The sequence below is a fragment of the Hemicordylus capensis genome, chromosome 11 (assembly GCF_027244095.1).
Source record: "Hemicordylus capensis ecotype Gifberg chromosome 11, rHemCap1.1.pri, whole genome shotgun sequence".
NCBI lineage: Eukaryota > Metazoa > Chordata > Lepidosauria > Squamata > Cordylidae > Hemicordylus > Hemicordylus capensis.
This window is the reverse complement of record NC_069667.1, coordinates 28,642,283-28,655,661: the sequence shown is the minus strand read 5'-3', so window position 1 is coordinate 28,655,661 and position 13,379 is coordinate 28,642,283. Positions and strand designations below refer to the sequence as shown.

Sequence of the window (13,379 nt, the reverse complement as noted above, 5' to 3'; positions counted from 1 at the left end):
CTCGACCAGCAGAAAGGTTTAAAAACATCCAGTCCTAGAGTATGCTACCTCCTTTAACAAATTGCTTAAAGAACTTGTTAAAAATGACTCTTTGAAATGAATGAAGCAAGGGTCAGTTTGAGGTTTGCGCATAGGAAGCTGCCTTGCAATGAACCAGAGGCCACTGGTCCCTTTTGCTCAGTATCGCCTGCACTGACTTAAGAAAATCCGTTCTGGATCAAGCCCAAGGAGGCCCATCTAGTCTAGCATCCTGTTTCACACAGTGGTCCGCCAGATGCCTCTGGGAAGCCCACTGGCAAGGGCCAAGGGCAGGCCCTCCCTCCTGCTGTGACTCCTCTGCAACTGGTATTTTGAGGCATCTTGCCTTTGAGGCGGGAGGTGGCCGGTAGCCCTCCGACTGGTAGCCATTGATAGACTTGTCCTCCCTGAGGCAGGGTTTCAGAGGACGGTCTTGCCCAGCCCTACCCGGAGATGCCAAGGATTGAATTATTTTACATGCAAATCATGAGCTCTGCCACTGAGTTACGGTTGCTCCTTCAAGAAAAGGTTCTTGGTTGGATATGGGCACTTCACCGCTCTCCCCCAAATGCCACAGGGCCATGACAGCTGGAGCTTTCGTTCATGCCAAGCGTACTGTGTCGGGCCGAGGGGGGTGCAGGGAAGTCGGCTTCCTTTGCTTTAAAATGGGAATCTGTGTCTGCCCACAGATCCCTTGGTCAGATTCGCTGTCTGTTCATAGCCATCCAATTCTTGCTGCTGTTGAGGGAGGGAATCTCCTTTGGCTTCACTTGCTGCAAGGGACTGATTTTGTAACATGGCTGCAGCATCTGGAGAACTTGCCTGTTCCAGCAGAGCAAGCTTTACAAGGCCAGCTGTTCTTCTAGTTCAGAATTTCAAGCTGCCGTGTTTAGTTGAATGATCAGAGGACATAGGGACGTATGAAAAGGCCCTGCTGGATCAGGCCAAAGGCCCATCCAGGCCAGATCCTGCTTCAAGCAACCAGGTGCATCTGGGAGTGCCACAAGTGGGGGGAAGAGGGCAACACCCTCTCTTGTTGGGGCTCCCTGTCGCCTGGTGTTCGGAGGCAGCAACGTGCCTCCTCTGGTCCTGAGCAAAGCATCCAACTACCCAGGCTAGTAGCCAGTGGCAGCCCTGCTGTCGTCCATGACTGTGTCTGACCCCTTTCTCCAACTGTCAGGCTTGGCAGCAGCCGGTTCCACAGTTTAACTACACGTTGTGTCAAGAAGGACTGACTTTTGTCTGTCCTGACTCTCCCAGCACTGGGCTTTAAAATCTGTTGTTAGAAATTCTCTTGAGCCGGAGAAGGCTTGCCAGAGCCTCCCCGAGGTCCGGTTGCGGGGCCCCCTTTCCTCTAACTGCTGCCACCAAGCTGTGTCAGAACCGTCTGGCTCTAGAGGGAGGCGGGAGAAGCAGACAGCCTGGAGAGTGGCAGCTGCTCCCAAAGTTCTGATTGGTTGCCTCACTTTTTTTGGATGGTTAGGCTTCTCGCCTTGGGCCCCCACTTGCTGCCATCATGGCCTTCTGTTTGTTTGTTTGTGTTTGTTTATTTATTTATTTATATTTAACATTTGTATACCGCCCAAAACACAAGTCTCTGTGCGGTTTACATCAAAACAACAAATAAAAGGGTTGAAACATTACAACAATTTAAAATTCAAAACATTAAAACTATTTAAAACAGTATCTAATTAAAAGCCTAGGTGAGCAAATGTGTCTTGACTGCCCTTTTAGAAGTTGCAAGAGATGGGGAGGCTCTTATTTCAGCAGGAAGTGTGTTCCAAAGCCTCGGGGCAGCAACGGAGAAGGCCCTGTTCCTGAGTAGCCACCAGACAAGCCGGTGGCAACTGCAGACGGACCTCTCCAGATGATCGCCTTGGGCGGTGGGGCTCATGGCGAAGAAGGCGTTTTCTTGACACAGGAATCTGTGACAGGGCTCTCTGTGAAGACCTCCAGTGATCTCTCCTTACTCTGCAGATTAAGAACAGCTTCAAGAGTAACTTTGAGACCGCTGTGAAGGACTACAGTGGGGCTGGAACGGAGCGCAGCCGGGCCGTCGACACCATCCAGAGCACGGTGAGTGCCCGCCTGAGTCTGGTGTGTGGCGTAGCGAGTGGGCCTGCAGGGGTTCTCCCCGCTCCTGTTTGCGGCATGCCAGCTGTGGAAGATGAAGCCCATTCAAAGCTGCAGCATTGCATCTTGCTGCAGCCATCAGATTTGCAGTTGGGCGGGACCTTGGCTGGCCTCCCAGTTCAGCCCCTTGCTCCGTACAGGGATCTCCTACGGCATCCCAGGCAGGCAGCCGCCCATCCTCTGTCTGGAAACCCCCAGCGAGGCAGAGTCCACCATAGAACTAGGGACGCCTTACTGGGCATCCACCCCTGCGAAGGTAGACAGTTGAGTCGGTTGGCCAGCTAGGAATTCCTCCCAAGGTCTAGCCTCAACCTGCTTCCTTGTCATTTCGACCCTTTAAGTCCCTGTTCTGCCCTCGCGAGCACCAGAGAACCATTCTGCGTAGGACTTGGTTTCCAGATCCCTCACCATCTCTGCTGCCCTCCTCGAAATGCCCCCCAGTTGACCAATGGCCTCCTCTTAAAATGCAGGCCCAGAACTGGGCGCAGTACTACAAGCAAGCAGTACCCACAACACTCGCCTTCCCCTCCCGCCTGCAGGTCCATAGTGTGTGTGTGTGTTTCCGGCAGGGGCATGGGGCCTGCCAGCCTCACGGTGTCTCCCTCCCTCCCCCTTCTGTTTCTGAACAGCTGCACTGCTGTGGCGTGGTGAGTTACACTGACTGGGAGGAAACTGCCTACTTCAAGCAGGACGGCATGCCCGGGAGCTGCTGCAGGTCCAGAGAGAACTGCACCGACCTGAAGGATAAAGCCACCTTGCAGGGGAAGGTCTATGTGAACGTAAGCCAACCGAGGCTGCGCTCCTGGGGTTGCTGTTAAAGCCATGAGGTCGGGCCTCGAGTGGAGGGTCCAGCCCAGTGCCCCCTCTCACAGGGATTCCCAGATGCTGTAGACCACAACTCCCAGAATCCCCAGCTGCAATGGCTTCTGCTTGGGGATTCTGGGTGTTGTAGTCAGCGACATCTGGGAATCCCTGTTAGAGGGAACACTGGTCCAGCTGTTACATAGGAAGCTGCCATATACCGAGTCAGACCCTTGGTTCATCTAGCTCAGGATGGTCTACCCAGACTGGCAGTGGCTTCTCCAAGGTTTCAGGCGGGAGTCTCCCTCAGCCCTGACTTGGAGATGCTGCCAGGGAGGAGGGAACTCGGAACCTTCTCCATGCTCTTTCCAGAGCCGCCCAGTCCCTTAGGGGAATATCTTACAGTGTTCACCCATGTAGTCTCCCATTCAAATGCAAACCAGGGTGAACCCTTTTTAGCAAAGGCGACTAGCCATGCTTGCTGCTGCAAGGCCAGCTCTCCTCCCTTTTCCTCTCTTGTTCGAGGTGCCGTGGAGGAGGGGATGAAGAACAGGGCGAGCGTCTCCTCAGACCAAAGCACTGCTTGCCTGCAACCACATAAGAACAGCCCTGCAGGATCAGGCTCAAGCCCCTCTCGGGCAGCATCATGTTTCCCACAGGGGCCCACCAGACTCCTCTGGGAAGCCCCCAAACAGGAGAGGGGCATGCCCCCTCACCTGCTGTCGCCCCCAGCCACTGGGATTTGGAGGCATCCTGTTGCCATTGAGAGCTTGTGGTCGCAAGCATGATTTGTAGCTAAGCAGGGTCCATCCTGGTTGCATTTGAATAGGAGGCTGCATGTGTGAGCCCTGGAAGATTCCGAGATTGTGGAATGCGCTCCCTGTTGAGATACGATCCTCACCATCTCTGGCAATTTTCAAAAAACACATGAAAACCCACCTCTTCACCCAAGTTTTCTCAGCTTCCTAAATTTTTTAGGTTTTAATCTCTGGTTTATTTTTAAATTGTTCAATTGTTTTAAGTTTTTGTACATGTTTTAAACTTGTTCTATGCTGTTGTTAACCGCCCAGAGACAAAAGCTTGGGGCAGTGTACAAATCTGATAGATAGATAGATCATAGATGGACCAATGGTCAGACTCCATCTATATCAGCTTCCTATGTTCCCATGGGGGAGATCAAAGGGCATGTTTATCACTGCATCCTTGGCTAACTTGAGATGCCTCAGTCTTTTTTTCTAGGACTTGAGGGCTGTGTTTGTTTTTCACGGGCAGGGATGACTTTGAAGCTCTTCTGAACACATGTATTTATTTTTCTCCCCTCCGTAGGGTTGTTACAACCTGGTGATAAAAACAATGGAGTCCGAAATGGGCATTGTCGCTGGGATTGCCTTTGGCACGGCTTGCTTCCAGGTACGAGTCGGAGAGCACTTGAGTCTAACCTTCCTCTTTCCTAATGGGTTTGCCTTGCTCTTTTCTCCCTTTCGGTCCTGGCTTATCTGAGTACAAAGGGCACAGCACGCTTTGTGGAGGAAGTCAGCTCAGCTACTCTGCTGATTAGACCTTCCATTTTCTCTGAGAGAGTGTAGATTGTTGGCTTCTAGCCAGGCATGCAGGTGGCCAGGTTGCCCTCCATGGCATGAATATGCAGGTGGCGTGTGGCAATCTGCTATCTTCAGCACGTCGCTGGCAGCAGCACAGCCTTGTCACACGCACGGTTGGTTGCCAAATCTTGCAGGGAGTTGGATTCTTTGAGTAGACCCACCTGCCGAGCAACTAGAACAAGGGTTTGAGCAATTCAGGGAGACGCCCTGTCGGCTAGCATACTTCCCATGTCGGGAAGTAAATCTCAATTCTTGCTTGGTTCTGTGGAGCCCTGGCCACATCCTGGGCCTCTACAACATGTGCAGCCAGACAGACAACGTGCATTTCCAAAAGGACACGTGTGCCGTTCAGAAATTCAAGTCCTGCAAAAGTTGCGTTATGTTTCAGGGTAAGCTATATGTGACGCTCCAGATGTTGCTGGACTACAACTCCCATCATCTTCAGCTGGGATAAGTTCTGGCTGGGGGTGATGGGAGTTGTAGTTCAACACCTGGAGAGCCGCACGCTGTGTGAGATGATGTAAAAGGTGACTGATGAACCACGAGAACAGCCGAGTGAGTAGCCCAGGCTCCCCTAGGACCCAGACCCTGGACAGTGGACACTTCTCCTCCTCCCCCTGCCAAAGAAGCTTCTTCCCCCAGACTCCACTGCTGCTCCCCACAGAGTCTTCCCCAGTGAATCTAATTCTCTTCTGCAACGGTGCTAATTCCCAGTTTGGAGGATTTTCTCCCTCTCTTTGCAGGCTTCTAATGTGAGATGGAATGAGTGAGATTCTATGCCACAAAGTGTGTGGGTACAGCCAAGACAAATGCGCCGGTGTGGCTTTTAGTGCTGCATGCCACACATGCATGAATTGGGCTCAGATTCCATCGTGCAGTTCTGAGTTTTCCTTTCCAAGAGCCCTGTCTGCCTCTGGGCTTGCGACGCCTACAGGGCTGTGGATGTGATCGGCCTGGCTGTAGTGTATCGTCATGCTAGCGGTGCCATCTGTGTGCCTTCTAGAGGAGATGACCCAGATCCACCTTGGGCCCCGTTTCCCCTGCAAATGGGCATAGTTAGTTGGCCTTTTGGCAAAACACAACTCGAGCTTTAGATACTTGGGGGATTTTCCGGTGAAGTTTCCCCTTGAATATCTGCCAGGGCTGCAGTTCCCAAGCTGAAAAAAGCAAAAGTGTGTATCGTTCCATTCAGACCTCAACAGTAAGAGGTGTTTTTCATATGGATTGCACTGAGCCAGGTGGTAGAGCTTGGGACCCTGCCCCTTCAGGCTGGAGCCGAGGTCATACTTTCGAATGCTGCCTTGTGGGGGAACAAATCCCTTTCCCTGATGTGTGTTGGCTTGCCGTATGCGGGCAGGGTTTCACATTGGAGAGCATTCGGGAACATGACATCTCCCCATCCTGAAAGGGCAGCGTCCGCAGTTGGACCAGAGCTGCTTCTCTGGGTGGGTCTGTGGCTTTCTACCATCTGCTGGCCTCGAGTCCATCTGTAGCTTCTGTTGCCCCCCTCTCTGAGTCTGGAGGGAAGAGCCTGTGTGATGTCAGGAGGTTTAATATTTTATTCAGCGTCTTCAGGGTGCATTTCCTGCCTAACGTGGAGAACAGCTCAAAGTCTGCCTTGCACGCTCTCCGCAAGCACCGTGATTCCGCTTCTGTTTGCTGATAACCACCTCACAGGCTAGGCTAAGATGCTGCTATGATCTCTGTGAAACTGGCAGCGCTGTGGGTGCTTCACAGAGCTGGCCTGAGTGGGATGAATGCCGAGGGTTTCATATCCGTCTGGGTTGTCTTTGCCTTATCGACGCCGAAGAGGGAATCAAATCAGTTGTTGGGATGTAGGGGAGTTGTCTGTCTTTCAAAACCGCATCCTAATTTTAGCTTGTACAAACAGCCGGCGGCTCAGTTGGTCTTGATCTTTTGCCCAGCCACCGCGGTTGGCTGAGAGGCTGGAGGCAGAGAATGTGCACTACCCAGCCTTTAGCTAGCCGCAGTCCAGTTAACCCTGCCTCCCTCTTTCTTCTGCTCTCCCGTTTAGTTGGTTGGGATCTTCCTTGCCTGTTGCCTCTCCCGCTCCATCACAAATAATCAGTACGAGATGGTTTAACTTGAGGACCTGCCCGTCTTCAACCCACCACGAGGTACTCTTTGCTGGCATACGCAGCTCCATCCCTCGGGTAGAGTGGCACACTGACCTGGGTGGATGCCGTTCGGGACGGAGGAACAGTCCAGGGACTTGAGTCGGGGGTTCTTAAAGCGGGCTCCCAGGATGTTGCCGGACTGCAGCTCCCACCTTCCCCAGGAAGCTGCCTGCAGGCCAGAAGTTGCTCTCGCTCAGTCCTGTCTGCACCAGGGTAGGCCAGCTGGGCTCTCCAGCTGTTGCTGAACTACAACTCCCATCATCCCCAGGCACAACCTACTGTGCTGCAGTGCAGCAAGAGCTGGAGAGGCAAGGTCCCCTTCCCCCTGGTTCACCCTGGCTGGCAGCGGCCCTCCAGGGTTTCAGGCAGACTCTCTCCCAGCCCTGCCTGGAGGTGTCAGAGACTGAACTTGGACGTGGGACCTTCTGCCTGCCACGGAGGTGCTCAGCCACCGAGCTGCAGTCCCGCCCCCTGGGGCAGGCTTGCCGTGGGGGGTGTCATCCAGCAACATCTGGGGAGCCAAGCTGCAGAACCGCAACTGAAGCTATTTGCAGCCCTGTATCTGGTGTGGTTTCATGCAAGAGCAGTTTTTGACACTGGACACAGAATTTCTCTTGCATGAATCCACGCCTGGAGAAATCTAGTTTTCATTTACAGCCCCTCCCCCCTGTGAAGTTAGGCTGGGATTGGCATCCCGTGTCTTGGGCTGGGCTTCCCAGCTGGGGTGGGAGACGGTGTGGCCATGGCTGCCTAATTAGTGGAAGCAAAACCACACCTGCAGATCCTTCTTTGCTGCTGTGCTGGTGTATTTGCTGGAATGCTGACTCTTCCGCCACTTGGTGGTGGATTTACACTGGAATGGCTGGAATTCCACCCTTTCCATCTCTAATTTGTTTTCTGTTCTTTGGTTTCAGAATTTTGGGACACTTCCTTTTTTGGGGAAAAAACAAATCTTTTGGGAACCACTTCATTGGCAGACCCAGCCTGCTGAAATCCTCTTTGATCTCTTCTGAACCTGATTTTTGGGGACTGAGCATAGGAAGAGCTGTGTTCTCCTCTTGGGATGCTGTCACAGTTGCGACACCATTAGTGTTAAGGCAGTTGGCTACATCCAGTGGTCCCTCTAACAGGGATTCCCAGATGTTGTTGACTACAGTGCCCAGCATCCCCAGCTGCATTGGCCTTTGACTGGATTCTGGGAGTTGTAGTCCACCACATCTGGGAATCCCTGTTAGAGGGACCACTGGCTGCATCCTTCAGGGAGGGATAGTGGCTTACTGCACACCCCCTACCCCCAGGAGCAGTGGAATTTGCTTTCCAGTCCAGCTAGAACATCCCGGAGGACTAATGTGCCCGCAAAAAGGGATTCTGAGTTCTTGGAGGAAGCATGGAGCGGTTTCCCATTTCACAGACAAAAGCTGCTGCTCTTTGTTAGATGCCCTTTCCACCTCTCGTGTGCCTCTTTCTCCTGCACACCGGAACCAAAGTAAGCAGGACAAGTGTGCCCTGGACTTTGAGCCTCCCCAGCTGTGCCCCACGGCCAGACTGCAGCAGTGTGCCTCTTTCCCAGGGACGCCCTGGAAGCCAGTCTGAAGGCACCCAATGCGGCTGGTGAGGCGCCCGTGGCCTTGGTGCTCCGGGGTCTGCACTGACTCTCTTCAAGATGCTAGTGAAGACCGAGGAAGCCCGGCTTCGCTGCGCCTCCGCCTCCGCCTCCGCCTCCTGTGCGTGTTCACCATGACCTTGAAGTTTGATCAGGAATGCGTTCATGCACACAGGGAGGCCGCCTACCTGCCTGCCTTTCCGGCTTTGAAATCCGCTTCCTCTGGAGTCTTGCTGAAGCCTGAGCCCGTCGGTCTTCTGGGAGCAGGGTGGGCTCTCTCTCTACCTGCTCCCGCCACCCCCGGTCTGCCAGTGGCCTGGCATATAAGCAGTGTCCACTGTCCACCCTGAGTCGATGGGAAGGCGGGGGGCAAATCTACTGCATAAATCATGGATACCTGAATGAATGAATGAATGAATTAGTGCCTGGGCATTGACGTGTAGTCAGCTCGCCTCCCTGCCATTGGGTTCTGGATGGCCCAGTGAAGCACGGCACCTGAGGGAACACTAAGGCCATATTTGCACACTTGCTTCCGTTTAATGAACACTAAACCTGCTCCCAAGTCCTGGCCGGAACATTTCTGGCCAAGAGTCAAAGTGAGAGAGCAAAAATATATATATTGGGAGAGGATGACGCTTGTAAGCCATTTCATGGGTTCCCCCAGAGAAGGGTGCGTCTTCTCCAGAATTGCTCCCAGGTCTTGGACTACAACTCCCACCATCCTCCGCCACCATGGCCAAAGGGGATGATGGGAATTGTAGTTAAACAACCTCTGGAGACCCAAGCCGCCGAATCCTTGAGGGTGCCTCCTCCTTGCGTGCTCTCCTAGGAAGGCAACCTGCTAGCTTCTTCGTCTCCTGTGGCCTTCCTTGCGAGGGGAGCAGCTCTTGCTCAGTTGCTGCCGGGCTCCTGGAAATCGGAACTGATGGGAAACGGGAGGCGGAAAGGGAATTGTTTGTGCCTGTCGAAATAAGTGTAGTCTTCTCCGCCTGGGGCCATGTGCTCCATAGTGCCTTGACTTCTTTTCTGTCTCTGGCTGAAGTTTTTATATTACATTTAAAAAGTTGTATTTTGATGATAAACCTTTAATTGGACTGTAGTGTGTGTGTGTGCACTCTCTCATTGTGTGTGTGTTTGTGTGTTTCACAAGGCTCCGTGGAGGGGCCCTTCAGCCTTAGCAGTCACTGCCCCTCTGGGTGGGGCGTGATTTTGATCCTCAGTATTAAATGATGCTTTAAACACTTGGTGGATTTTTCTTTTTGTACTAAATAGGAATCCTCCTTTTCTTGAAAATAAAGGAATAAATTACATATTCTTTAAGTTCATAGTTTGGTTTGATGATTCTTGGAAACAGTTTCTGTCTGGGAAAGGCTTTGCTGCTGAGCTGCTTGTATGCACATAGGCACTTAAGGAAAACGGAGAGAGAGAAATTTAGACTTCTTCCACTGACCTTGGAAGATCTTCCATGACAAAAGTGAAGACAAAACCTAGGCAGATCATTTAATATTTGCTGTCATTAAGGTGGCATTTCTAAATGTTCACTAAAAGCAAAACCAGAAGATGTATCATATTAACAGGTTTCAAGGCCAAAGCAGTAGACGGAATTAATGCAGAGCAGACTATTCAAATACACTTGTGGCAATGAAGCTAATTAAGAGTTTAATAACGACACTTTCTGAAACCTGGGCGGTGTTACAGCTGAAACCATCCGAGGTCTGCAAAGACCCAAGGGTCCTGTGATGTCAGGAAGACTAGCTGGTTGTGACAGGAGCTGGCTAGCCTTTTTGTAGGGTTGGGGCCGGGTGTGTGGACATGCTCCATGGGACTCCTTTGTGGCCTTTCCAGATTCTTCTTTTAAAACAGAGGTGTAGTTGTGTGCTGCTGTCTGTGGGGGGAGCCAGACCCTTTCTCTCGAGGTTGCACTTCTGCTATGAGTATATTGGAAGATGTAGTGAAGAAAAGGTTCCTCCCTCCCTCCGGCTAGTGCAGTGAATGGTAATGACTGATACGGCCACACGACTGCCAAGGGCTCCTGTCCGATGCTGCTGATGAGCTGGGTGACGACAGGCACACAGCTCTCTCCCTCGCTCCCTGCGTTGTGCTGGTCTCATCTCTCAAAGAGGGCTAACGGGGGGGCTCTCGGGAGATCTAGTCTGGTGGTAGCAGGCAGGACTTGCCCCCTCTGCTAAGCAGGGGCTGCCCTGGTGTGCATTTGAATGGGAGGCTACACGTGAGCGTGCTGTAAGATGCTCCCTTTAGCGGGTGGGGAAGAAAGCTATGCACAGAAAGCTATAAGTGCAAAAATGCTATTAAGAACATAGGAACAGCCCTGCTGGATCAGGCCCAAGTTGGCCCAGCTAGCCAAGCATCCTGTGTCGCACAGCGGCCCACCAGATGCCTCTGGGGAGCCCACAGGCAGGAGTTGAGGGCAGGCCCTCTCTCCTGCTCTCACTCCTCTGCAACTGGTTCCAGGTTCCCTCCCTGGCAGCATCTCCAGGTAGGGCGACTCCTGCCTGCGACCCTAGAGAAGCCGCTGCCAGTCTGGGTAGAAATCCCTGAGTCAGGTGGACCCAGGGTCTGACTCGTTAGAAGGCTGTTTCCTTTACTACAGCTCCCATCCTTTGGCCATTGTGGCTGATAGGAGCTGTAGTCAAACCCCTGGGGACCCAGGCTGGAGAACCTCTGGGGTGATGACTGGAGTGGCTTCTGCGTCAGCTGGAGGAGGCTGACGAGGCATGGCCCAGAATTTGCCTCCAGGCTACCTGTGTCACCTGCCCAGGGGATCCATCATCACGGGAAATGAAACTGGTGAAAAGTCCTTCCTGTCCTTTTCTTGAGCCACTAAGTGAAGCTAAATGCGGGAGGGCGAGGTCTGGGAAGCCCCTGGTCAGCTTGAGCGTGGCAGGAGAGCTTTACAAACAGACCTGAGCTTCCAAACTTTATTTGCACTTCTTTGTGTGGAAGCAAAAATAAAATCCTTGTCAATTTTGCTGCCCTGCCTTTTAATGATGCTGATGTTGGTGAAGTGCCTTAGGAAATGTAAGAGGCAGATCTCTCTCTGCAGTGTTGGACGGTGTATTTTTGGCTCTTTTCTGAAGGGGTCTGTGGCCCTGAGGATATGCTGTGGGAAGGTTATGCCTTTGCTGCTCAGGGCCCTTGTGGGATGGCCAGGCGTCTAGATAGACAGAGCTGCTTGGACCTCCTCACCGGCTGACCTGAAACTCCCAGACCAAGCCACAAAAGATAGAAACGGTGCTGTTTTCACAGGCAGGTTTCAGAGCTCACCCAGACCCCACCCCCCGCAAAATAAAAAAATCTCCGATAAATTCATTAATGTTCTGGAAAATATACCCAAACTCCCTCATGGGGAAAGCATGGGTTGGGGTTACGGTTTGAAACAGACCTGGGCAGTTTTCTCGAGTACTTTTAGGCACAATGTCTGGACTTTGTGGCTCAGGAGGCAAGCTCGCAAACTGCAAGCCGGTTCACTAGTAGGACCTGATGTTGCGGAGCTTGGCATGATCCGGGTATTCTCCTCGCTACGCTTCTTGGGCTGGAGTGGAACTGGTTGCTCAAGCTGCCCTCGTGTGGCTGCTGACCAGACTGCTGCTAGGACAGCAAATGGCTTTGTCTAGCCGAGCACTCCTAGAATCTCATTCTAATTTCTAGCTTAGGAGGCGTTGGAGGGGGAAAGAAACAAACCCCAAGCGACTGTCTGCACAAGTCCAGTTCCATGCCAGACCCTGCTTTTTCTGCAGGTCTTGCGGCCGGCCAGACCCACAAAGTGCTTCAGGACTTGGCACATTCATTGCCAGCACTGGGTCGTCTCATTCAAATGGGGATGTATGTGGGGAAGCGGCAGTTTATTGTGGCAGGGGGTGATGGGTGTTGTAGTTCAACAGCAGCTGGAGAGCCAAGGTTGCCTGTGCAGGCTGTACAGCATAATGCCGACCCACCTGGCCCTCCATGTGATGATCCTGGACTGGTTGTCAGGCCCAGAATCTCCATGTGCTCGACACACCGCAGGGAAGCATCGCAGCAGGAGGCCTCTGGTGGGGGCGCAGGGTGGGGAGGGGAGCTTTGCCCCACCACCCAGCTAGTCAGAGGGTGGCACCCATGCCCACATCCGGCACAGCGAGGCAAGCCTCCAGGGTTGCAAAGAACCCCTTCTTATTGAAGCACTCTCGGAAATTTATTACCTCGCACGTTCCGTGCACGGAATCACTCTTCCCTGAAGGCAACATCGGAGGCTTTCTAGGTGACCAAGGGGAGACGTGGTCGAGGTGTATTAGGGGAGGGAGTGGCTAGAGAGGATGTTTCCTCCCTCTCACAGCACTTGGAACCAGGGATCATCTGATTGCCCGGAAGTTTAGGACTGACAAAAGGAAGTGCTTTTTCACACAGCGCATAATTAATCCATGGAACTCTCTGCCAAGGGTGTGGAGATGGCCACCAGCCTGGACAGCTTTAAAAGAGGCTTAGACCATTTCCTAGAGGGCAGGTCTATCAGTGGCCACTAGTCGGGTGGCTGTGGGCCACCTCCAGCCTCAGAGACACGATGCCTCTGGATACCAGTTGCAGGGGAGCAGCAGCGGGAGAGGGGGCCTGCCCCTTTCACCTCTGGCCTGTGGGCTTCCTAGAGGCATCTGGTGGGCCACTGTGGGAAACGGAGTGCTAGACTAGAGGGGCCTCCTTGGGCCCGATCCTGCAGCAGGGCTGATGTTCTCAATAATCCTTTCCTGTCTCTTGCATAAGATACTTCCCACCCCCCCTGCAAGAGACACAGAAGGATTGTTGCTTCTGATGAAGAGTCGTAGCTTTCTCAGAACTCACCAGACCACCGTTTATTTTCTGAGCACTTCTGTGAAAGGGTTCTTGGCAGCTTTGGGAGGTTTCTGCCTGTCCCCCAGTCATCCCAGGCTGAGGGATGAGCAAGCAGGTGCGGTGGGACTCTGCCCCTTTGGGCTTGTCAGTGGGAAGCGGGAAGGTGGTTCTTCTAGTACTGCATGTGGGCTTTACTTTGACAGATCCCCCCTCTTACTTTGTGGCAATGGTGCTTGGACCGTTGGCTAGCCCCAGGTATAC

The 13,379-nt window shown here is 52.9% G+C and overlaps 1 protein-coding gene across 4 annotated transcripts in view; it reads left to right on the top strand.

Moving 5' to 3' along the window:
- The window catches only part of TSPAN6 (tetraspanin 6), a 67,211-nt gene that overhangs the window by 5,418 nt on the left and 48,414 nt on the right, over nucleotides 1-13,379 (top strand). For 2 of the 4 annotated variants that reach the window (XM_053274415.1, XM_053274413.1), the window contains 5 exons: nucleotides 1,996-2,094; nucleotides 2,781-2,930; nucleotides 4,279-4,362; nucleotides 6,589-6,691; nucleotides 7,606-9,614. In XM_053274415.1, the coding sequence (XP_053130390.1) occupies nucleotides 1,996-2,094; nucleotides 2,781-2,930; nucleotides 4,279-4,362; nucleotides 6,589-6,657 (402 nt within the window). In that variant the 3' untranslated portion in view covers nucleotides 6,658-6,691; nucleotides 7,606-9,614. Of the gene's footprint in view, nucleotides 1-1,995; nucleotides 2,095-2,780; nucleotides 2,931-4,278; nucleotides 4,363-6,588; nucleotides 6,692-7,605; nucleotides 9,615-13,379 lie in introns of those variants that run through there. The other 2 variants (XR_008311698.1, XM_053274414.1) reach the window with 1 other exon arrangement.